The sequence below is a fragment of the Carassius auratus genome, chromosome 8 (genome assembly GCF_003368295.1).
Source record: "Carassius auratus strain Wakin chromosome 8, ASM336829v1, whole genome shotgun sequence".
NCBI lineage: Eukaryota > Metazoa > Chordata > Actinopteri > Cypriniformes > Cyprinidae > Carassius > Carassius auratus.
This window is the reverse complement of record NC_039250.1, coordinates 26,047,057-26,073,694: the sequence shown is the minus strand read 5'-3', so window position 1 is coordinate 26,073,694 and position 26,638 is coordinate 26,047,057. Positions and strand designations below refer to the sequence as shown.

General features: G+C 44.5%; 1 protein-coding gene and 1 pseudogene across 1 annotated transcript; both read right to left on the bottom strand.

The window, feature by feature from the left end:
• Nucleotides 1-3,414: 3,414 nt before the first annotated feature.
• LOC113106848 (leucine-rich repeat and transmembrane domain-containing protein 1-like) lies at nucleotides 3,415-10,883 on the bottom strand. The gene is made up of 3 exons (XM_026268859.1): nucleotides 10,865-10,883; nucleotides 8,512-9,105; nucleotides 3,415-4,010 (listed from the first exon to the last, which is right to left on the bottom strand). Exons 1-3 carry the CDS (start codon nucleotides 10,881-10,883, stop codon nucleotides 3,532-3,534), a joined length of 1,092 nt encoding a protein of 363 aa, XP_026124644.1. The 3' UTR covers nucleotides 3,415-3,531.
• Nucleotides 10,884-16,261: 5,378 nt separating this feature from the next.
• Nucleotides 16,262-18,982, bottom strand: LOC113106847 (uncharacterized; annotated as a pseudogene).
• Between the last annotated feature and the right edge of the window lie 7,656 nt (nucleotides 18,983-26,638).

Below are 26,638 nucleotides of genomic sequence, written 5' to 3'. Positions count from 1 at the left end.
GAAGTGACGTAATTGTGCGACGTGAACATCATCTGTGAAGACCGCGGTGAAACCAGGGTGAAGGACACAAATCATTCTCATCTGCCAACAAAAATAAGCGCCTAAGACCGCGTGAAGCAGTTATCCGGTGTGTTACATGACAGTGGGGGCAAATTATTTTGATGAGGATGAGGATGGCGAATGATAGGCCAGTGTTAAAGGCTACACAGTTAGTTTTCATTTTCACATTGGACTGTTGTAGTTTCATTCAGAAGTTGATGCACCTCTACAGTTGTAAGATTGTACTTTTTTGTTACAGAATAGTACCAAAACCTTACAGTTGTAAGTATATTAGTAGTATGTAAAATAATTTACGTTGCAGTAAGAGATGGCACTTTGCAATTCCTGTAAAACAGCATTTGTTTATTTGTGTGTATATTTTATTTGTATTCATTTGTACAGAAGTTGTTGAATATTCCTTTTGTAAAGCTAGAGAACTTGTTTGACTGTTTTGTAAGTTTGAGCCATGTGTTAATTAAGGTCTGAAATAAAATAGAATGAAAACTTAAATATTCTGTGATTTAGTATGCTTGCTTATCATAGGAAGTCATAAGAAATTACTCGTTACAGTAAGGTAGTAGCCTAGTGAGAACACAGTGTTGGGCGGGGGGGGGTCACCTTTTTTTCTATTTTTCATCAAACCGCAGTTTTTGCAAGTTCCCGCAATTTCATCGAATAAGATTGCAAAAATATCCCGCATATTCCATCACATTTTTTAAGAAAACCTGCCGCAAAATAAAGGATTTTTGCCCGCAACAATCACAAAAATAATCCGTGTTTTCTGGAGGGACTGTTTAGAATGTCACAGTACATGTTGGAATCCATGTTTCTCTCAATGTAGCACAGCTCCCCAGTACCAGCAGCACTTTTGATGCTCCAGACCATGATGCTACCACTACCATGCTTGACTGTAGGCAAGACACAATTTTCTTGGTAATCCCTCACCAGGGGGTCACCACCAGAGATGTATAAAGTACTAGAGACCCATACTTGAGTAAAATTACAAGTGCTCTATCAAAAAAGTGACTTGAGTAGAAGTTGAAGTGCTCTTTAAGTATTGCAAGTAGTCTATTTTAAAATTTACTACTCAAGTACTGAAAGTAAAAGTACAAGTATTGTGTTATGTAGTTATTAAATAAAGTAGTCAAAAGTTTGAACATATTGTTTTTACTATTTCAAATGATTAACCTAAAGGACAATCACAATTCCTTTGACTTTAACCTTTTGTAAAAAAAAATAAATAAAAAAAATAAATAAAAACAGATTAAAGGGTTATTTCGCCCTATTTGCAAAATTGTGTCATTAATAACTTACCCTCATGTTGTTTCAAAGATGTAAGACCTCCGTTTATCTTTGGAACACAGTTTAAGATATTTTAGATTTAGTCTGAGAGCTCTCAGTCCCTCCATTGAAGCTGTGTGTATACTGTCCATGTCCAGAAAGGTAAGAAAAACATCTTCAAAGTAGTCCATGTGACATCAGAGGGTCAGTTAAATATAAAAAATAGCAAAAACTACGACTTTATTAAGCATGGTCTTCTCTTCCGTGTCTGTTGTTAGACAGTTCAAAACAAAACAGTTTGTGATATCCGTTTCATGAACGAATCATTGGATGTAACCGGATCTTTTTGAAACAGTTCACCAAATCGAACTGAATCGTTTTAAACGGTTCGCGTCTCCAATACGCATTATCCACAAATGACTTAAGCTGTTAAATTTTTTAATGTGGCTGACACTCCCTCTGAGTTAAAACAAGCCAATATCCCAGAGTAATTCATTTACTCAAACAGTAGACTGACTGAACTGATGTGAAGAGAGAACTGAAGATGAACACCGAGCCGAGCCAGATAATGAACAAAAGACTGACTCGTTCACGAGTCAAGAACAGTTTACGAATTCGTGTTCCGATTCGAGAACCGAGGAGCTGATGATACTGCACATGTGTGATTCAGCGTGAAGCATACCGACACACAGAGCGTCTGAACTGAACTGATTCTTTTGGTGATTGATTCTGAACTGATTATGTGCTAATGTTAGTGTGAGCGCGGGTAAACCGAAGGCTTGCAATCATCGCCAATGACGTCATTACATTGAGCGCAAAAGAACCGGTGAACTGTTTTCTTCAACCGGTTTATTGGAACGAACTGTCAGAAAGAACTACTGGTGATCCGGAAACCGATGCAACTGGTTCTTGACTCGTGAACGAGTCATTATCTGGCTCGGCTCGGTGTTCATCTCTCTCTTCACATCAGTTCAGTCAGCACGCGCACTCTTTTTAATCGTTTGATTCGCTCAATGATGTGCCAGCTTCATCAAACCTGCCATCTACAGTTCTGGCTGTGGTAATGTGGGTAACGAGTAACGATGCAGCACATAACAAAAATAACGGAGTAAAAGTATTAAACTCATCGAAAATATGTACTGAAGTAAAAGAGGAAGTAGGGGAAAAAAATAATACTCTAGTAAAGTACATATACCGCCTTTTAGTACTTAAGTACAGTAGTGAAGTAGTTCTACTTCGTTACTATACATCTCTAGTCACCATACATGCTGGACACCATCTGAGCCAAGCAAGTTTACCATAGTTTTATCAGACCACAGGACATGGTTCCAGTAATTTTTGCTCTTGGACATATTGTCTTCTGTTTGCAGGCTTTCTTGTGAGCCAGCTTCAGAAGAGGCTTCCTTGTTGCAGTGTGTGGCGTATGGTCTGAGAACTGGCAAGCTGACTTTCTGCTTCTGCAACCTCTTTAGAAATGCTGGCAGCATTTGTCTGTCTTATGAAGCCAGCTTCTGCACTTGACGCTCAGCATGAGGACTTAACTTCTTTGATCGTCCCTTGCGAGGCCTGTTCCGAGTGGAACCCATCTTGTAAAACCTCTGTATGACCCTGTCCACTTTACTGTAACTCAGTTTCAGGGTGTTAATCTTCTTATAGCCTAGGCCATCTTTGTGGAGATCAACAATTCTAATTCTAATTCTTTGCCATGACGTGCCATGTTGAACATCGAGTGGTCAATATGAGAGAATTGTACTCAAAGTACCAAATTTTAACTGCTCTAATACAAGATACACACATTTGTATGGTCCTGTCAAGTAGACACAAACATGAACATGATGAATAGGACATGTGGTTTTGTATGGTTAAATTATATACAACTCTTATCACTCACTGTACTCACTTTTGTTGCTAGTTATTTTGAGAAAATGGCTGCAGGTTAATTTACTTTCAGAGGACACTAAATATATAGTGCTATACAAGCAGCACATTGACTACTCTAAATTATACATTAAAATTCAATTTCTTTACATTTCCCCTTTCAGGTAGGATCTGTATCTGCATAATCATAAAAAAACGTACCCCAGGGACATTGCCAGTATGGCTGCCAAGTACACAGACTTGCCCGAACTTTGTAGATACACAACCGTATCTGTTGTGTATTCTTGCTGTGTATTTGCACTTCATGTGCATCATATGATGCTGATCTTCGCATTACTCCAGAGGTTTCTTGTGCTCCTCTCTTTCAATATTTTTCTGCTTGTCTCCTGAACCCGCCTCTTTTGCTTTCTTCTTCAGCTCCCTTTGATACTTGGCATTAATTGCTGCATATGCACATCCATAGACAGCTGCTGCCAACATCATCAAACACACAATTCCACAAACTATTCCCGTTATGACAACTGTGGCTATAGCGTGTCTGTAGTTCACAGGCCGGGATCTCTGCTTGGCCTCACACTCAGGGAATATTGCTTCTCCTGAGGGGCTGAAATCACCCCCAGATGGTGCTTTGGGGCTTGGATGGAGTTGTCCGCTGAGCATGCGATGCTTATTGTCCAGGTAGTGGATGTTGGCGAACAGGTAGCTGTAGCTGGTGATCATGCAGGATTGGAAAAGCTCATAGGGAATGTGCCGGAGGTCCCGCTCCAGCATAAGATGAGGTTGGATGCATGTGACGCTGTCGACCACTCCACCTATGAACAGGAAAAAATGATGAAGCTGAAATGGCTAACAGTTGGAGTTTGTTTTAACTATATGGCTTTTCACATTGAGCTTAACCCATCATCATTTTAAAGCCTAGTTTTAACATTGGGTAGAGGAACATTTCACACTTCTAATTATTAAGAGGTCTTAGTGCCTCTTCTAAGCTGGGGAATGTAAAATCTGAAATGTCATCTTGTGAATACCTAGGATTAAATGTTAATACCCTGGAAAATTATGAGCAGTGTATTGTAAAATGTGAAAAAAATATCATCCTCAATTTTTCTTACCCCAAGTTTAGAATGATTCAGGGTTAACTTATGTAAAATCCCTTATGTAAAACTCAGGGCTGGTAACCAGAAAAGTGCCTTTTCAATCCTTTTCTATTTTCTATCAAACATAAGCAGAATTGTTTGTGTAATAACTTTATATCTGTCAGACACAGACGAGGACACAGAGGATTCAGTGCAATGGTATTTAATGTGACAGAGGTTTCAGACACAGGTGAAACTTGACACGAAGATGAGACAATGATAATACAACTTTCCTTAGGTGATGGTGACACAGAGGGAGACTCACAGGCACAGGAACACAGATGATGAAGACGAGGGTTCAGAGGATCAGGTAGGTTAGCCAATAGGCGGTTTGGTTAGGGTGAGGAGATCGGTGCAAGACCAGACACTGGGTGATGGTGACGGATGGCTTTATATGTGGCACTGGTGATGATGCACAGGTGTTCAGAATTCTGGTGATTGGGGACGAGTGGGTGTGGCGTCAGTGTCCGAATCCGGGAGTGTAGAAGGTGTGGCTGTGACAGTACCCCCTCCTCCACGGGCGGCTCCTGACGGCTGGGATCTTGTGCGACGACGGGGTCTACCTCGGCCACGGGGAGCGGGGTGGTCTGGATGGTCTCGGTGAAAGTCAGTGAGAAGACTGGGGTCCAGGATGTCGTTACGATTAACCCAGCAACGCTCCTCCGGGCCGTAGTTCTCCCAGTCTACTAGGTACTCCAGTTGAGGACCCCGTCGTCGTGAGTCGAGGATAGCTCTCACCCGGAAGATGTCGTTGTCTTCTTCGATGGCTGGAGGAGGAGGTACGGCATCATCACCAGGCTCTGTGGATGGAGGAGACAAAGGTTCAGTGAAGGGTTTGAGGAGTGAAACATGGAAAGAAGGTGAGATACGGTACTGTGCAGGTAGCTGGAGTCTATAGGTCACTTCGTTCAGTTGCCGTTCAATCGTGAATGGTCCGATGTATCGGGGACTCAGCTTACGGCAGGGCAGTCGGAGGCGGATGTCCCTCGTCGAGAGCCAGACTCGCTGTCCAGGTTGGTATTGTGGTGTAGGTCTTCGACAAGCATCCGCTTGCTCCTTATGCCTCCGAACTGCCCGCTGGAGATGCACGTGAGCCGAGTCCCAGACCCTCTCACTCTGTCGGAACCAGTGATCTACCGCTGGGACCTCCGAGGGCTCACCTGACCATGGGAAGAGTGGAGGCTGGTATCCGAGGACACATTGGAATGGGGTGAGCCCGGTGGTAGATTGCTGGAGGGAGTTCTGAGCGTATTCTGCCCAGGGTAGGTACTGGCTCCAACAGTCCTGGTTACGGTGGCAGTATACCCTCAGGAACCTCCCAATCTCCTGTATCTTACGCTCCGTCTGGCCGTTGGTCTGTGGATGGTATCCTGAAGAGAGGCTGACGGACACCCCTAGAAGACGGAAGAAAGCTGACCAGACTCTGGAGATGAATTGGGGACCCCTGTCGGAGACGATATCCTATGGAATGCCAAAGTGACGGAATACATTGTGGAATAGTGCCTCTGCCGCTTCAAATGCAGTGGGAAGTCCTTTGAGAGGGATGAGTTTGCATGACTTCGAAAACCTGTCGACCACTACCAGCACACAGGTGTTGCCTTGAGAAGGAGGGAGGTCAGTCATGAAATCTATGCCAATATGGGTCCATGGACGTTCAGGAATGGGCAGAGGCACCAGTTTACCTTCCGGGAGTCTTCTAGGGGTGTCTGCTATGGCGCAGACGGAGCATCCCTTGAGGTAGTGGACAGTATCCAGAGCCATCGATGGGCACCAGTAACGCTGTTGTAGGAGCGAGAGGGTCCGCCTCCTGCCTGGATATCCAGATCCCGGAGAGGTATGAGCTAAGTCCAGAAGGGTAATCCGATGTTGAGGAGGGACGAAGAGTTTCCCTTCTGGACCTCCCGGCGGAGCAGGGTGTTTGAAGGTTTTCTTGTTCAATCAGACGATCAATATTCCATTGAATGGGACTTACAATCATGGCTGGAGGGAGGATTGGTTCAGGAGATTCGGGTTCTGGATCTGCCTGATGAATACGGGAGAGGGCATCGGCTCTATTGTTCTGGGAGCCAGGGCGATAAGTGACTTTAAAGTCGAATCTCGTGAAGAATAAGGCCCATCTAGCTTGGCGATGATTCAGTCTCTTAGCTTCCCGGAGGTATTCCAGGTTCCGGTGGTCTGTTACTACCTCAAAAGGGAACTGGGCTCCCTCCAGCCAATGACGCCACTCCTCCAGAGCCAGCTTGATGGCCAGTAGTTCACGGTTACCAATGTCGTAATTCTGCTCCGCCGGGGATAACTTCTTCGAGAAGAAGGCACATGGATGGAGTCGTGGAGGATCCCCCTGCCGCTGGGAAAGTACTGCTCCGACCCCGGTTGATGAGGCGTCCACTTCCATAATGAACTGTCGGTTGGGATCAGGGTGGACTAGGATCGGAGCGGTCTTGAAGGCTTGTTTAAGTTGGTGGAAGGCTTCAGTGGCCACGGGGTTCCAGGACAGAGACTTGGGCCGGTTCCGGAGGAGAGAAGTTAGAGGGGAGCTGAGTAAACTGTAATCCTTGATGAATCTTCTATAAAAGTTGGCAAAGCCCAGGAAGCATTGGAGTTCTTTAATGGTACTAGGTTGAGGCCAGTGTGTGATGGCGTCCACCTTCCCCTGGTCCATCTTCACGCCACGTGGGTCGATGATGTATCCCAAGAACTGGACTGAGGGCGTGTGGAACTCACATTTTTGAAAAATTGTATCTTGCCTACAGTCAAGCATGGTAGTGGTAGCATCATGGTCTGGAGCATCAAAAGTGTTGCTGGTACTGGGGAGCTGTGCTACATTGAGAGAAACATGGATTCCAACATGTACTGTGACATTCTAAACAGTCCCTCCAGAAAACACGGATGCTACCACTACCAACCGTGACACACCTTTGTCACTTTTTGGGGGTTTTGGCCTTTGTGGCCTTCATGTCGGCTGCTCATCTACCATCACGAGGTGGTAAGCCATCCAGTCTCATTCTCACGTTTCTTTTCTTTTCTATTTACTTTACTTTCTTTTATTTTCTAATGAGAGTTTTGTGTTCTGAATTTTGTGGTAAAGCTGTGTCTCCGAGTTTGACCTCATCTGTGTCTGCCACCAAAACTTAAACCAACTCGCAACCCTGCAATGTTCTTCAGCAAATGACCCAATGATTGTCTCTCAAAGAAGTCACTCTGGACGACTACTAGACCTCCAGCGAATCAACAACCTTGGGAAACCTCTTTCTGCAAGGATGCAACAAAAAGTTAATCTTTATAAACACGGCCAATACAAACCTCCAGATTTTAGCTGAACTGGTGTATTTAATATGAAGTTTAATAGTCTCATTGAGAAACTAGGGCTAATTAAGTGATTGATGGTCGTATCTGGTCTAAGAAATTGCATATACTCTATTACTATAAACTGGGGATTTTACATTTTCCCACTCCTAGCCTCATTCTTTTGTCAATTTCTCTATTTCTGCAACGTCTGTGAATGTGTGAGTGCATGTGTTTGATTAGTTTGTATGTCTTTGATAAGTCCAGTAAATTCTTATATATATATTGAAAATAGAGACATCTTGTGTTTTGTGCTTACAAGTTAATGTTTTAAACTGCCAAGCTTGATAACAAGCTAATAAATAATGTTTTCACTATACTTTGGATATTAATTATCCATTGCAGATGGGTTGTTGTGTGAGTTGATGTGATACGGCCCATTCAATAAATCACTGGTGATTCAGTTGATTAGCCGTAGAACAGTGATTCTGTCAAATTCTGTTCCCTATAAATATCATAATTCTTTTTGAGCTAAATCTATTTGTTTTCATTTCAATGCAATAAACTCATTCACACCTACCTAGAAAAGAATGGCACTGGCAGGGTGTAAGACAGGACACTCAAGCTAAACTTTACAAAGGGCTTAACATTGACTTTTTTATCCTCTGTGATAGAAAATTAGGGTTAGGTTTTAATAATAATATACTGTATATGAATAATAACAATATATACATATATTTGAGCAGGATTGTCAATTTAGAACTATTCTTACTTGCACTCTTCGATGTGAGAAAAAAAAAATGTAGCTATGTATTGTGTGTGTGTGTGTGTGTGTGTGTGTGTGTGTTTTAACACTCACAATAAACAATCTTTGTGGATTCAACCATTTTGTTACCTTTGAAGGCAAATGTCTCCAACCATAGTTTAAGTCCTATCAGATGACAGTCACATTTCCAAGGATTTCCTTTCAGCTGTAGAACTTTAAGTTTACCAAGAGCTTCCAGGTGTATACGGTCCAGCTTAGTAAGCCGATTGTAATGGAGTGACAGATGGGTCAGAAAGTGGAAACTATCAGCAAGTCCTCCAGGTAGACCACCTATGGTGTTAAAGGACAAGTCCAATATGGTAAGATTTTTAATTGAAACCAAAAGGCGTCGATCAACTTCCCGAATAGAGTTATTTGCCAGGCTGAGGACCCTTAAGCTTTTAAGTCCCAAAAGGGAACTTGGGGAAAGTGTTGTGATTGAATTATTCGTTAGGTCCAGAATTTGAAGTTGTGGTGTCTCTTGAAAGGACATAGAGCCCAGGCCTCGGAGATGGTTATTTTGGAGATACAACTCCAGGGTATCTTGATGAAGTTTACGTGGAATATCATATAATCCTCGTCCTCTGCAATCCACCACTTTGGCATTAGTGTCACACGAACACTCCTTGGGGCAAGTGGAGACTGTCTGGAATAATACCAGACTGGTTAATACAAAGACCGCACCTGGTGAAGAGATAGAAAAATGTAACAAATTAGTAATAAATTAATTTTTTCTTGATTCTTAGCCTTGTGTGCTTCTTGCACAAACAGTATATTCATTTAGATGACACAATCATCAGACATGAATCAGTCCCTTACAATTCAGTACAAAAATGGCGACATCATCTGTAAATAGTTGTAGGACGTTTTCGTCCATTTAATATTTTTGTCCCTGAATGAAAAAAAAATCTACAAATTTATACCAGATTTTAAAAAGTAAATGGGCTGTACATCCTCTTCAAGAACCTGATATTATACTTTCTGATATTCAAAAATGGAATGAAGAGGGGGTGTGTGTGAAGCCTTGTGGGACTCTTGTGATGTGAACTGTGAATAATAAGAACACTCTAATGCACTAAAGTTCCTAGCAAGAAAGAATCCTAACAGAATCCAGTTTAGTGCAGCATTGTGAATGTTAACCTGGACACTTTTTTAATCTATTTAGGAGGATAGATTGATCAATTGCCCTCTCCTTCTGTCAGCCCCACAAGTAGGGGATTTTTGGATGTAGTGGCTCACATTTTTTACTTTCCCACATTCCAATTTTGCAAATGTGTAAGGACTGTATGAGCGAGTATATGTGATATATATTTGCTGGCTAACTATCTTTTGCAGAGGGAGTCATCCTCTTTGAGGGCGTCAATCTTGCCTTCAAACCTGACCCGCTGCCACATATGTCTTGTCAATCTCCTCACGGATAACTAACAAGGCATGTGTGGCACCAGGTAAGACTGGGTGTGATCTGCACAGAATGAGAATGGAAAATCAATGCTGCCATGCCTCAGACTTGCCTGTGTGTCTTTTTAAGCCATAAGAGCTGACAACGTATAATTCAGTCACCTATTTATACTCACAGGCAACCTGTGTGTAACGTCATATCATAGAGATACTCTCTCCAATGAAGAATGTTAAGATGGACTGGTTTGTGACAGTAGACATAAAAATTCAAGTAGACATAAAAATTCATGCAGTGTTTAAATTGCTTCTTATCACCTTGTCATGTATCATGGAATGGTGGTTGTATCTTCAGATATTGCTGAGGCTTTTGGAAGACTTAATAGTAATAACAAATAATAATTCATTACATTTATATAGCGCTTTTCTAAATACTCAACGCAATCCACATTGTGAAAGGGTATCCCCTCGTCCACCACCAGTGTGCATGATCCAGCCATATCACAGCCAGAACGCCTACCACACACCAGCTTATTGGTGGAGAGGAGACAAGAGTGTTGAAGACAATCAGTAGATATGGGGATTGTTAGGGGGCTATGGTGGTCAATGTGGCCAATTGCCGAGGTCAAACCTCTACTCTTTTTGAAAGGCATCCTGGTATTTGTAATAACCACAGAGAGTCAGGACCTCAGTTTAATGTCTTACCTGAAGAACAGTGCTTTTTGACAGTATAGTGTTCTCATTGCTATACTTGGGCATTAGGACCAACACAGAGCACAGAGTGAGCACCCCCTGCTGGCCTTGCTAACCTCTCTCCCAGTAGCAAACTAGTCTCCCATCCAAAAACTGACCAGGCTCAATCCTCCTTAGCATCAGTGGGCAACCAGTCTTGGGCTGCAGGGCGATATGGCTGCTGCCTTAATCTCCCCTGGGAGTGTAAAGCTCACAGGTGACTACATGGGCTCAAGAATGCTTTGCTTCAAATTGCTGAACCAAGTGTTGCCCAGATTGAAGGAGAAAATGATTTGGACTTGTTGATTGTGCTTACCCAAGGGCACTTCAGCCATGGGTATTGCGGGTGGAACAGAGCACTGTTCATTCACTCCCTCCACCTACAACTCCTGGCAGCACCGAAACTCAAACCTGCAACCTTCGGGTGACAAGTCCAACTCTCTAACCATAAGGCCACAGCTGCCTAAAGCTGTTAGGTGGGACATACAGGACATCATTCAGCTTTGTGGGATGGTTTGGCACCTGCAGCTGAAGAATTAGAAGCTCATTGTGTAGCTCCTGAAATCTCTATTATAGATCAGTGCGTGTCCCATAGTAAACCAAATAAATATTACATGATAACGGTTAAATAATCTCTCTCTTTCTAAGATTATTTGTAGTATAAATACTACAATACAAATACTAATATAAAATTTAATAAAATTATAATTAAGTGCAGTTTAATGCACTTGGCTGATTTACTTAATTTTTAAATAATAATGTTTCATTCTGTTTTGACTTGCCATTTCAAAGACTACATTTTAACAATACTACACTGTTAATTTAAATGTATGTGAACATTTAACCATTATCATGCAATATTGTATTTATCTTGTTTATCATGGGTCACATCGTATGCTGCCAGATCACTGGACTGATCTGGGCCACACTCCTCCCACCAACAATCTGCCCTCATGTTGTTTGCCGGATCCCCACCGTGCCGTCATTGCCACACATGGCAAAGCTCTGGCTGAAAGGGTACATGGCATCCCAGATAGTGTTGGCCAAGAAAATCTATTTTGTGTAGTTAACTAAATAAGAATGTTTGGTCACACTTTATTTTAAGGTCCAATTCTCATTATTAATAAACCATTAAATATTACTTTTGCCTCAATTAATTCCTAATTTGCTGCTTATTAATAGTTTATAATGTAGTTGTTAAGTTTAGGGTATTGGGTAGGATTATGGATGTCATGCATTATATGTAGCCTACTTAATAATAAGGCATGCTAAAAAGCAACTAGTTATTAGTAAGAATTGGACCCTATACTAAAGTGTTACCAAATGTTTTTTAAACCCCAACTCGAGTCATAAAATGTCACTGTTGATGAGAATCTACAAGCCTTTGTATTTTGTTTCCTTTCTTTTACAGAAATAACATTTGTGCAGTGTTTGGAGTGAATTTGTTCACTGACCTGAAGGGTTGCTAAATTAAGGACACAAACGCCAGACTAATAAGAACAGGGCTGTTGTTCCTTCATATGTCCAGCCATATTGAATATGGCTATTCTAAACTATTATTTTGAATAACAGTTAATATTATGTTAATCTGCAGATTATCTAGAACAATGGTATATATATATATATATATATATATATATATATAGAGAGAGAGAGAGAGAGAGAGAGAGAGAGAGACTATATATATATATATTGCTAATAGTATTCAAATAGTCTTTTTAATCTTTTTATGTGTTTTAAATATGGGATAGATTTTGGGTATGGGTTAATGGAGGTTGATAAAAAATACATATTTTTAAATAATTTGAATGTAAAAAATTTAAATAAATAAAGCATGCATGTATAGAAACTATATAGTGAATGGATAATGAATTAGTGAGTTGATGAATAGCTAGTCATTTCTTAGGTCAAAAGTAACATTGAAATAAACAACTGAGGCTCCACACTTTTTCAAAATAAAAGTGAAATAGGTATAGATCTTATTGTATCCTAATTGTAAATCAAAGTTTGTGATTCAAATAAGTAAATAGTCTGTTGTGTCTCAGAGTGACAAGTGGCACTGTGTTCATTTACACACGTGCAGTTGATAATATCATGTTTTCAGAGCAATTCCACAGGTCTCATGTGAACACCCTTAAACCTAATTGTTATCTGTTTTGAGTATTTCAAATGTCATGTGAACATTAATTGACCAAGTGAACCCATGACCATACAAATGTTTCACCAAATAAAAAATTAACTTAAAATCTTATAGAGAACTTTAAGAAAATTAAGTCTAAATGGTTCAGCTGACAGAAATGTTGGGTAACCTCTGTTTTCGTCGGTTGATTCTCTGGAGCTTTGCTGCACTTCAGTACATATAACTGAATTGGCAAAAAAAAAAAAACACCAACCTTTAATGCACATAGTGTCTGATCAGTTTGTCATGCCAGTGATAATTTTTTATTATAAGTAGACAAGTAACACAAAGATTATCTCTCGCTTAATTTTTGAGTGTGTCTCAGTTGCGTAAACTCACCTGACATGGTTCTTAGAGTGTTCCTCCTGACAGCGTTTCCAGGTTTAGTCCAGCATGTCTGATACGATCATTAAAGCTCACTATCCTAGTAATAAGAATTTGTGTTATTGGACAACAGTCATTTTCTTCTTATGTGCTTCTTTATATCTTTCTTTCGTTCTCTATATATGTGTATATATGCAAATACCTTAATGTTTTGCTCTGTATCATCTTCACCTCCATTGCCTCACACACACACACACACACAAATAAAAACACACTTTCATTGTCCAGAGCCACTCTCTGACTCTCTCTCTCACACACACACACACACACACACACACACACACACACACACACACACACACACACACACACACACACACACACACAGTGTTCTGTTGAACTGCACTGACATCACAGAGAACTGACAGAGCATGCCCTAGAATTGCTCTCATTTCCTCTCTCTCTCTCACACACACACACACATATACACACACACACACACACACATGCACACTTCATGCCTGAAGCTCCTTCACCAGCTCACGTGGTGTTGCTAACATGCACACTGCCTTCAGAAAGCACTGACCTCCTTTACATTTCTAAATGTTAGGCTATGTGCATGTTCCTTAAGAAGCCATCACACCCTTCAGTGTTTTGGGGTACATTTATGTTCACTCACTGTTAAGACTAAAGAACAGACAACAGTTTGATGATGTTTATATACTATTATGTAAATTTCATTAGTTCACATCTACGTATATGAATTCAGTAAGGTTATGCGCATTGGGCGTGCTGTCCGGGTGGAGCGCTCCATGCTCGGGATGTGGCCCGAACCCAGAGTACTCCCCACAAAACAAGAGAGGAAAAGGACAGCCGCCGGACTACGAACACCCAAAAGCAGAGATTTGGCGGGCTGACGTTTTTTTTTTTTAAAGCGTGGTCGTTGACCAGGAGATTTTGCGTTGCCTCTGGCCTCCAGCACCATCACACTGAACACTGGGGTCCCCCAAGGATGTGTGCTGAGCCCCCTCCTCTTCACTCTGCTGACCCATGACTGCACACCGTCACACAACCCCAACCTCTTTATTAAGTTTGCAGATGACATGACTGTGGTGGGTCTCATTAGCAACAAAGATGAGACAAACTACAGGAGTGAGGTGAGCTGCCTGGCCAAGTGGTGCTGCTACAACAATCTGTCTCTGAACGTGGAGAAGACAAAGGAGATTGTTGTAGACTTCAGGAGAGCACACACTCAGCACGTTCCTCTGACCATCAACGGTGTGACTGTGGATAGAGTGAGCAGCACCAAGTTCCTAGGTGTGCACATCACAGAGGACCTCTCCTGGACTGAAAACACCGCAGCACTGGCCAAGAAATCACAACAGCGTCTCTACTTCCTCCGCAAACTGAGGAGAGCTAGAGCCCCGGCCCCCATCATGTACACCTTCTACAGAAGCACCATCGAGAGCATCCTGTCGAGCTGTATCACTGTGTGGTATGGCGCCTGCAACGCGTCCTGCCGAAAGACTCTGCAACGCATAGTGAGAGCAGCTTAGAAGATCATTGGTGTCACTCTCCCCTCCCTCCAGGACATTTATGGAACACGTCTCACCCGCAAAGGCCTCTGCATCACAGGTGATCCCACCCTCCCATCACACAGCTTCTTCAGCATGCTGCCATCAGGGAGGAGACTGCGGAGTCTCCAGGCCAGGACCAGCAGACTGAAGGACAGCTTCCTCCACCAGGCTGTCAGGAAGCTGAACTCCCTCCCAAACCTGCCCCCCCTCCCCTCTTCTTCCCCAGGCACCAATGAACTATGAACCCCCCCCCCCCCTCCACACACACTAAATATTATATGATGGCATGCACTAGTCACTTGTGCAGCATTGGTCTGCTCACTACCTCATTCGGCATGGAACTGACGTCATTCCACTACCTCATCAGTCAGTTAAATAAAATAACTGCTCTTGGTCACTTGTCACTTGTCACTTTAATCAGACTTAATAATGTATTTTTTTTCATAAGTGATTTTTTTGCACTAAAAAATCTTTTAACTGCATTGTTGTTCACTTCATTGATTTGCACTATATCTGTCATTTGCCTTGCGCTGCTTTATTTAACTTTATTTTTAATTTCATTATATGTCTTTTTTTATATCATTCCCTTGTATACATTGTATAGTTGTATCTACATTTTATATTTGATCTAGTTATTTTTTTTAGGCTTTAATGTTAATGTTAACTGTATGCACCGGGGTCTGAGAGTAACGCAATTTCGATTCTCTGTATGTATGTACTGTACATGTGGAAATTGACAATAAAGCAGACTTGAACTTGAAGAAGCGGAGGAGCAGGCAGGTCCTATTGGTTGATAGATGAGGAAGAAGCGGTTACGATTTCGGGAAGACAGGTTCTACCGTCTGCCTGTGAGATGTAATGATTTAATGACTAGATGCGTAATGTGTCCGCTGGGAGGCTGAGGCTCGCTGGACAGATATGGGAAACGAATTATGTCCCTGCGTCCGCTGGAAGACTGGGCTTGCTGGACGAAGAACAGGAAGAGATGGATGCATACTGCGTCCGCTGAGAGACTAGTGCTCGCTGGACAGGCAGAGGAAAAATAGGTATTTACTGTGTCCGCTGGGAGACTGAGGCCCGCTGTACAGGTAGAAGAAATTAGATATTTACTGCATCTGCTGAGAGACTAGTGCTCGCTGGACAGACAGGGAAACCAATGGATATTTCTGCGTCCGCTGGGAGACTAGTGCTCGCTGGACAGGCAGAGGAAAAATAGATGTTACTGAATCCGCTGTGAGACTAGTGCTCGCTGGACTGATGGAGGAGACAAATAGGTATTTTCTGTGTCCGTTGGGAGACTGAGGCTCGCTGGACAGACAGAGGGAAGAAAAATAATAATGAAAAATAGATATTTACTGCGTCCTCTGAGAGACTAGTGCTCGCTGGAAGGACAGGGAAAACGAATAAATATTTACTGCGTCCGCTGAAAGACTCGTGCTTGCTGGACAGACATTGGAAACGAATAAATATTTACTGCGTCCGCTGAGAGATTCGTGCTCGCTGGACGGACAGTGGAAACGAATAAATATCTACTGCGTCCGCTGAGAGACTCGTGCTCGCTGGACGGACAGTGGAAACGAATAAATATTTTTATTCATGCGGGGGAAAACAGAGCAGATATTTTATGCGTGGTTTACTCGATGATGGTTTGGTGGGCTTTTTTGATATGGAATCGGTTGGTTCTTATGTAGCTTTGGAAGGCATCTGAGGACCAACTTCCTAGAGCTTGGATCTGCTGCTGGGAGAGACCTTTTTGAGCTGCTGAGGTTGCTGCCCCAATGCGGAAAGAGTGGCTTGAGAAGTTTTTTGCTGGGATTCCTGAGTGTTGGAGGACGGATTTGAGATGTTTCTGAAACCAGAAGCGGGTCACTGGTTTGTTGGATTCGTCTATGAATAGGGGATCGAGATGGGATTTAGCTTGGGAAGCTCTCCACTGGAGGTATGCCAGGACGGATTGGAATGGTTGGATGGGTGATGAGAATTTGAAAATGTAAATAAAATGGCCTTTTTGGTTTGCTGTCTTACTTTGTTTAATCAAATATGATATGGTTTCGTTGTCTATGACTGATAAGTCTGAGATGGTGGGGTGGGTTTTAGGATGGAATTTGGAGGTGATGGCGAGTTCCGAGCAGGAAACCGAAAAAGGCTAAAATGAACATGGCATCTAATGTGCGGGCGATATGGAAAGACAGGTAGCCGGTGCGGAGGGTGTAAATGCATTGGGTGAGGATATCTGATGTTATGGGTTGTCTGGTGTCGGGACGGTTTGGCTGGGATCGTTGAATTCCTTTGATTAAGAGGGAGGTTTGTGAATTATTTATCTCAGGTGAGGGGGCGCCGTATATCAGTTTGTGGAAAAATTGAATGCCACTGAAATACCCTTTGATAGACCCGACTTGAAGGCTCTTGATGCTGTTAAGGTAAGATATGAATGAAGTGAATGTGAGGAGAGAAAAGTCTGGGAATGGTAAATTATAGGATACGTGGAATGTTTTAAAACATCTCCGCACGGTCATGTAGGTTTGGAGGGTTCTGGGGGAAACTGCTTGGAGGATGGTGTCGAGTGATGTGTCGAGGAGGGGTTTTAGCGGATGTGTTACGGGAATATCAGTTCTGAATATGGAGGAATGGGCGTTGGAAAATTGTCCGCCCCTGGAGCCAGCGTCCTGAATTTCTGAAACAGAAAGCGAGAGAGAGAGTCAGCGATTTGATTTTCTGAGCCCTGAACGTGTTTGGCGACTAAGATGAAATGGTTGCACGCTGAGATCCAGGTGAGGTGTCTTAAAAGAGGCATTATAGCCTGTGAATGAGAGCGGCCTTTATTAAAGCAATGCACCAGAATGCTGCTAGTGGTCCATTCTTTTCCCCACAGAAAGGCTGCTACTACTATAGGGTAAATCTCAAATAATGCGGAGGACAGAGTTATGTCCTGTAATTGTGGTGGCCAAAGAGACGCTAACCAGCGACCTTGGTAAAATCCTCCGAAACCAACCGAGGGGGCGGCGTCTGTGAACAATCATAAAAAAATTGTCTAGCAGGTGAATGAGGTGGGGAATGGCGTAATTATTCGACAAGATCCAGCAAACTGCTTCTGATAGCATGTCGAAAACTTTTGAGCTGCTTTTGCATCTGAAGTTTAGGCGTACGGCGAAGTGGTATTTCCTACGCCAGCGCACTCCAAAAAGATGCCATGAATCTGGATGGATAGGCATAATTTTGAAGGCTGAAGTAATGTCGATTTTTGCGAGCCAAGCACACCGACCTGCGATTTTAACCATGTCGATTGCTTGATCTATGTCTTGGTATTTAAGCGAAAATTAATCGAGAGGAATTAAGCTGTTAACGCTTGGAAACGGGGAATTATGCGGGGCTGATAAGTCGATTATGAGACGTTTTTTGCTCTAAAATTTTCTTGTAGCCACTCCGATGGGGCTGATATGAAATGTGTTGAATGGGGGAGTGTCGAAAGGGCTGATCATGAAACCAGATTCGACTTCTTTTTTAATCAGATTGTCGACGACTTCAGGTTCTGTTAGGGCGGACTGAAGATTACAGATAGTGTTCTGTGAGAGCGGGCATTCTGCACCGGGTTTAAAGCCATTTTCGAGGCCTGTCAGCAGGTATTTGGTAAATTCGGGGTCCGGATGATGAGCTAGTTCAGCGTGCATGCATGAAATATTTACAGGAGTCGATAAGTAATTTTTTGAATTTTTATTAGCACCGGCAGCGTGATTTGGTGCATTTGCCAGCGTTAAACTGGTTGCAGGGCTGCCTGCTTCCTTCAAAGGAGGGGTTTTTAAATTTTTTATTTGCTAAGGCTGTTGCAGGACGTGGCACATAGCTGGTGGATCTCATTGGGCTGGTTCCCGAGTAGGGTGGAACATAAGGATTAACTTGGGGGCACAACATGGTTGAGTGTGCCACTGACCTGCAGACTGCACAGGAAATGTTTTTACAGCCCAGAAATACCCTGCTGTGGAGATCCTGGCCGAGAGCCCCCCAGTATGTGCACTGGTTCCACTGGGCGACTCGTACTGCACTCTTAGCTGAAAAAAGTTTGTGATAGGTGTAGCTCTGCTATTATTGCCAAATAATCATTCAGTTCACGCCGCCTGCGGGGGAAAGCTGAACAGATAATTTCTGTGTATCTAGCGAAAGCGATGGTGAATTCAGGAAATGACAGTAGGCGGGATGAGTGGGTGGTTGGATTTTTTAAAGTGACTGAGAAGTCCCCGCAGTCTATTTGCCTGTCTGATTGGGCTGCGGGGAGCAGAGAGAGTAGAGAAGAAAGATCTACGTCCATACCTGTGAGGATCTGTGCCCGGATGTTTTGTGACATGGGAGGTGGTTCCATTGCGACGGCATTGGACGGAATGGGCATCTGTATTGCTGTGGAAAGAGAGTATTGGTTTTTAGTTTGGAGCGAATAGCTGGGAAGGGTATGCGCCGGGTCTGTAAATGTCATCGGTGGCCTCGCGCTTTGATGACCTGTTGAGGTTTAAAAAGAAAAGTTAGTTGGATGATGTGGAGAAAAGGAAGGGTGATAGGAAGGATTATAGGCATGAGCTGCCGGCGGGGGTGGGCCCGCGCTTGTCTGAGCTACAGGAGCTGCAGGCCATTGGAAGTGGGTGGGGTTATGACCTGGTGGGTGGGATTGTTGATATGGTTGGGTCTGTCCTGCTAGCGTCGGTAGCTTCGCGCTAACGTCTGCGAGAGGAGCTGGAGGCCACTGAAAGGGAAAAGGGTTATAAACGGCGGGAGTGCCTGAGGGAGTAGCTGTGGGGGGGGGGCTGCTGGGCCCGGCGGCATACTGCGCTGCTGCGGCGTAAGCGGTGGTGGAGGGCTGGGCCTCCTCGGAAAGTGAACCTGCCCTGGCGGACTGAGGGGGGCAGCCCAGGCTTGCTGAAGGCTTGTTCCTCCTGGTTGATTGATGAAGCGAGCCGGATCTTGTGCGGGAACTTGACGGTGGTGACTGGACCGGTGAGTTTCGGGCAGTGCGGGATTTGCTTTGTCTGTGGGTCGTCTTAGGCGTTGCTTGTTACGAGACATACAGATAATACAGCTCCGCTTTGTGCATTTTCCTTGAAGCCTGTATGTCTGCATTCTCCAGCGCTTTCCTTAGTCCAGCTATGGTCCATTTCCCGATAGGTGGGATCGTCGGGGTGGCTGAGCGGTAGGAAGATGCTGGAGAAGATGGGAGTCTTGCCGGGGGTGGTGAAGGCTGGCCTCGGCGTCTTGGTGAGCGCAGGTCTGATCGGGCCGGTGTGCGGACGCGAGGAGAAGCCTGGGGCTCAGGTGCGACGTCTGGCGTAGGAAGGATGGTCGTGTGGCCGTCGGAATCCGAAGGTGCATGCCTGGCGATGTTCACTTCTTCATCAGATGAAGAGTTTGGTTTTTTCGACATGCTTTGCAGAGAGAAGAGCTGAAGAGCTGTTGACTGCTGAAAACTGTCAATGAACAGAGGTAGGTTCTGCTGTTATTTATACCTTGTCATGAGTTGATTACTGATTGGTCTCCACTTGTGTTAATCAGATTAATGAACTGCGACTGCTCCTCCCGAACTTTGTTAGTCTGGACTCATTTTTGCTCTGTGGTCTAGACTTAATAAATTTAGATTGTTTACCTGCACTTAATTCTGAGGAATTAGATTAAGTATTTATCTGACTATGAGAAGTTTGATATATCACTTCGAAATGAATTGTATCACAAGCCAGAAAGTGATTACTCGTCTGATTGCTTATCTGCATTTAATTCTGAGGAATTAAATTCAGTATTTATCTGACTATGAGAATTTAGATACATCACTTCGATATGAATTGTATCACAAGCCAGACCGTGTTTATTCGTCTGATTGTTTACCTGCATTTAATTCTGAGGAAGGTTACATTGTGATACATTGTGTCCTGCCCCGAACAGGCTCTGGTCAATCAAGTCTTCCTAGCAGATGACGTGGGTCTGAGGACCGTCGTTTTTATAAGGAGACTTCAGCTTTGAGAGTCCTGATGCTGTGGCTCAGGACCTTGGTGACCTCCACAGACGTCTCTTAAGCAGCTAGTTCAGCTCTCCCCTGCTGGTTCGCCACTTTAGGGCACCAAACCAGCAGCTCTGATTACACCAGAGATCAGTCTCGAGACACTGTTTCCCTTAATAGACTATTTAGCAGAGTGGAAACTACTGCCAAAGATGTCTCAATGGGTCCTGCACACTGTAGTGAGAGGCCACAGAATCCCGTTTGGTTCTCCTCTGCCTCAATTCAACGGGGCTTTTTCCACCCTGAAGGACCCCGAGCAGGCTCTGGTAATGGAACAGAACTAGACACCCTCTGGGGACGGAGGCCATCGAGGTGGTCCCTCCTCGCGTAGTGGTGTCCGGGTCTTACAGCTAGTACTTCATCGTTCCAAGGAAGGATAAAGTGTTGCATCCTATTTTAGATCTGCGTCTTTTGAACCGCTCAGTCAGGGGACTGAAGTTCAGCACATTTGCACTAAAAGCAGACAATGAAGTCTGAGGACTGGTGTCACGATCGATCTAGAAAGATGCAATCTCCATCCTTACCCATCATAGGAAGTTCCTGAAATTGGTTTTTGGGGGCAAAAGCCTACTAATACAGGTTCTTCCTTTTGGCCTTGCATTCTCATCCCACACTTTCACGATTTAAGCACATGGTGCGATGACTGGCTGATATTAACTCAATCAGACTGAATGTCGTTTCGGCATCGAGATGTCGTTCTCGCTCACACGGAAGACCTGGGGTTGCGACTAAATGCCAAGAAAGGCGTGCTTTCTCCAGTACAGAGAGCCACTTATCTGGGCATGGTGTGGGATTTGACCATGGTGCAGGCACAGATGTCGGATCGAGTCAATCCTCACTGCGGTCACGAGAGTAAGAGAAGGCCAGTAATTTACTGTCAAACAGTTCTAGACTGCTGGGTCTGATGGCAGCTGCGTCCAACATGATACCTTTTGGCCTGCTGTACATGAGACCCCTACAGTGGTGGCTCAAGACTAAGCGACGGATGCGTCCCTCACCGGCTGGGGTGTGGTCATGAGTGTTTACCCTGCCCACAGTCTGTGGGGTGGCCACAATCTGACATAGCATATCAACTGTCTGAAGATGCTGGCCGTGCTTTGAGCACTACTTTACTTTCTCCCAGACCTAAGAGGTCACAATGTGTTGGTGTGCACCGACAACACAGCGGTGGTCTTTTATATGGTGGTCTCTTATAAGGCTCCATAAAATATGCCTACTGCATAGGTGAACCAGTTGAAAATGCTGAATTTTTTGCAGTGGAATACACAATTAATTTGTTTGACGAACAGCTATGGCGGAAAAGGTAATTAACACAAGCCACCGAGCACAGGACAAGGAAGAAGACAAAGAAACAAATGTGCTGCTGAAGGAAATGAAGTTGCTACATTCAAAGATTGTAAGGAATCCTTAACAGGACTGCTATTTTCCTCCTGGTCGGCAGGTGGCAACCCTCACCAGACTCCTGCTGAACCCTACCACTCATTATGCCTGATGCCTCACACCTGTGTCTTGCCCTATTTAAGTGTGTTTGTGCCATGCCTTATTGTTCAGTCTTGAGCCTATGTTACCTGTTGCAAGCTAAGTCTGTCAAAGTTTAAGTTTAAGTCTTTGGACCCTTGTGTCTATTTTTTATCACTTTTTATTAGTAAAGTTTTGTCTTGTTGAAGACCCACGACTCCTGGCCATTTGATCATCCCTGCTCTTGGATTCATTTAGTGGGGAGTTAGCTCAATCCATTAATTCAGTGACTTTGGACCAAACAGACCCGGGTTCAATCCCCACCTAGAACAGCCCCGTTACAGCAAGACTGAACCAGAAAACATGAATCTAGCGGAGGAGAGTCCACCACCATCTAATGTGGATCGCATTCTGTCTGCCATATCAGGCCAAGCTGCAGCATTTCAGCAACATGAGCAGATCCTTACTGAGATTCTTCAAAGTTTAAATCTTCAGGCTCCAGCTTCTTCGTCACAAGAGCCTCAGCTGTCACATGGTAATCCTTCTCAAGCAGTGGTAGCCGCCCTGTCAGAACCTAAACTACCAGCACCAGAACGATTTGATGGCAGTCCCGAGAAGTGTCGTGGGTTCGTCACTCAATGCACCCTAGTATTTCAGTTACAACCTGGCAGCTTCCCCACAGAGAGTAGCAAAGTTGCTTACATCATAACCCTTCTTACTGGCAAGGCTTTAGTCTGGGCCAACAGGGACCACTCACTGCAAACAGTAGCAGCTTCATTGCTGAATTCAAGAAAGTCTTCCACCATCCAGCCAGTACAGGTGATGTGGATTACCGTTTGCTTCGACTCTCTCAAGGCACTCGAAGTGTGGCAGAGTTTGCCATTGAGTTTCGTACCCTAGCTTCAGAGAGTGGCTGGGACCAGCAAGCTTTAAGGGCCACATTCCACCAGGCCTTGTCTCCGGAACTTAAGGATGAGTTGGCTTTTAGAGACCCTTCTCCGGATTTGGAATCTTTAATTGAGGTGGCTATCCGAATAGATCATCGTCTCCGAGAACGACAACAGGAACGACGTCGGGAAACCAGTGTGGCAGCTTCCCCACAGAGAGTAGCAAAGTTGCTTACATCATAACCCTTCTTACTGGCAAGGCTTTAGTCTGGGCCTCGGCTTTGTGGGACCAACAGGGACCACTCACTGCAAACAGTAGCAGCTTCATTGCTGAATTGAAGAAAGTCTTCCACCATCCAGCCAGTACAGGTGATGTGGATTACCGTTTGCTTCGATTCTCTCAAGGCACTCGAAGTGTGGCAGAGTTTGCCATTGAGTTTCGTACCCTAGCTTCAGAGAGTGGCTGGGACCAGCGAGCTTTAAGGGCCACATTCCACCAGGCCTTGTCTCCGAAACTTAAGGATGAGTTGGCTTTTAGAGACCCTTCTCCGGATTTGGAATCTTTAATTGAGGTGGCTATCCGAATAGATCATCGTCTCCGAGAACGACAACAGGAACGACGTCGGGAAACCAGTGTGTATCGTCCTCAGGAATTTTCCAATACTTTTGAACCACTCGGGAAACCCAGTGATCTGGAGGAACCCATGCAGCTGGGTCGAACAAGATTAACCCAGACAGAAAGGGATCGACGGATGAGGGAGCGACGCTGTCTGTACTGTGGAAGGTCTGGCCATTTCCGCTCCAACTGTCCTGAATTGTCGGGAAAAGCCAATTCTCGTCCAGGAAAGGGGGAACTGGAACGAGAGTAAATATCTTCCCTCATCCTACAACTCCTCTGGAGTTACTATCCAAGCCACCATCTTCCACAACAACCAGAATCACCAGCTTGGTGCTTTCATCAACTCTGGGGCTGCTGGGAACTTTTTAGATCTTGATGTAGCCAGACGTTTGGGCATTCCTTCCATGCTCCTCCAGAAACCTCTAACCATCACAGCTCTCGACGGCAGACCTCTGGGGTCGGGACAGGTTAGTCACTGCACTTCGTTTATTCAGTTTGAAGTTGGGGGTCACAAGGAGCTAATACAGTTTTTTCTTATCCAGTTACCAGAACTCCCCTTAGTTCTTGGATTTCCATGGCTAACTTGTCACAACCCAAATATTGACTGGTCTAGAGGCGTAGTTAAAGGTTGGGGAACTAACTGTTGTGTTTCTGCTCTTTCTTTTTGCCGTTCTACTGAGAAACTGGAGGTATACCCAGAGCCAATGTCGAGCCTCTCAAATCTCAAAACAGACAGGTCTGATACTCAAGAGCTACCTGTATCTCAGTTTAAATCTGCCACCGCGAAGTGCCCAGCATTTCACCCTGAGTCGCCTCAAGTTCCCCAGGCCACGGTTGCACTGCAGCTTCCCATTTCGAAAACCCAGAGTATTATGCCTCCTGTGTGTCTCCCTGATCTGTCCAGAGTTCCTCCAGAGTATTCTGACCTCAAGGAAGTCTTCAGCAAGTCCCGAGCCACCTCCCTTCCCCCTCACAGACCATATGACTGTGCTATAGACTTGGTTAATGGTTTTATTCGTACTTCAACCTCACCTGCTGGAGCAGGGTTTTTCTTTGTTGAGAAGAAGGATGGTGACCTCAGGCCTTGCATCGACTACAGGGGTCTCAACCGCATCACCATTAAGAATCGCTACCCCCTGCCCCTGATGACCTCTGCATTTGAGATCCTGCAAGGTGCCACCATATTCACCAAATTAGATCTCCAAAATGCCTACCATCTGGTCAGGATTCGAGAAGGGGACGAGTGGAAGACCGCTTTCAACACCCCGACGGGCCACTATGAGTACAGAGTAATGCCCTTTGGCCTGGTCAATGCCCCAGCTGTCTTCCAGGCACTGATTAATGATGTATTGCGGGAGATGCTGAACAAGTTTGTTTTTGTCTACCTTGACGATATCCTTATTTTCTCACGCAACTACCAAGAACACATTCAACATGTTCGACAGGTCCTTTCCCAGTTACTTAAACACAGCCTCTTCGTCAAGTTGGAAAAGAGTGAATTTCATGTGTCTTCAACCCCATTTCTTGGCTTCATCATTTCCAAGGGCAACATCCAGATGGACCCTGGCAAGGTGCGAGCAGTGCAGGAATGGCCTGAACCTACTTCCGTGCAGCAGGTACAATGTTTTCAGGTACAATGTTTTCTTTGCAAACTTTTATAGAAGATTTATTCGAAACTTCAGCTCTGTTGCAGAACCTCTCTCCGCACTCACCAAGAAGTCTGCCCGATCATTCATGTGGACTGAGAAGGCCAATCAAGCTTTTAACAAGCTCAAGAGACTCTTTACATCTGCCCCTATCTTAACCCTTCCAGACCCAGAGTTGCCCTTTGTGGTGGAGGTTGACGCTTCTGATGTAGGGGTAGGGGCAGTCTTGTCCCAGAGAGCCAGGGTTGACAACAGGCTTCACCCATGCGCCTATCTGTCTCGACGACTAACTGCAGCAGAGAAGAATTATGATATTGGAAACCGAGAGCTGTTGGCAGTAAAGGTGGCATTGGAGGAGTGGAGGCATTGGTTGGAAGGGGCCAAGCACCCGTTCCTCATCTGGACCGATCACAGGAACCTTACCTACATTCGGGAGGCCAAGAGACTGAATTCCCACCAAGCATGCTGTTTTTTTAACCGGTTTGACTTTGTTCTTTCTTACCGCCCAGGTTCCAAGAACTCAAAACCAGATGCGCTTTCGAGGCAGTTTGACTCCCCAGAAGAGGAGACCAGACCAGAACCCATCCTTCCCACCACCAAAATAATAGCAGCTATCCAGTGGGGCATTGAGGCAGCCATTAAGAAGGCCCAACGGCATCAGTCGGATCCAGGTAATGGTCCACCAGGACGTCTTTTTGTCCCTAACCGCCTATGTTCTGATGTGTTGCAGTGGGCACATGCCTCCCTCCCCTCTGGTCATCCTGGGTCCTCTAGAACTTGCAAGCTCATCCAGAGGAGATTTTGGTGGCCAAAGTTGCAAAGGGACGTCTGTGATTTTGTCGCCGCTTGCACTGTGTGTGCCCAGAACAAGGAGCTCAGAACCCACCCTCAAGGACTACTGCATCCTCTACCTATCCCTAAACATCCTTGGTCGCATATATCTCTGGACTATGTCACAGGTCTGCCTGAATCCCAAGGTAATACTGTCATTCTTGTGGTGGTGGAAAGATTTTCTAAAGCCTGTCACCTCCTGCCATTACCCAAACTTCCCACAGCTAGCCAGACTGCAGAGCTCCTAATGCAGAATGTTCAGGATTCATGGATTCCCCCAGGATATTGTCTCCGATAGAGGTTCCCAGTTCACCTCCCGGTTCTGGAAGGCTTTTGGTCGTCTCATTGGATCTGACATCAGTCTGTCATCTGGTTTTCACCCCCAGTCTAATGGGCAAACAGAGAGGGTGAATCAGGAGATCGAGAAAACTTTGAGATGTTTGGCAGCAGACAATCAGACCACTTGGAGCTCTCGATTAATCTGGGCAGAGTTTGCACATAATACTCTACCATTCTTCCTTAGGCATGTCCCCTTTTG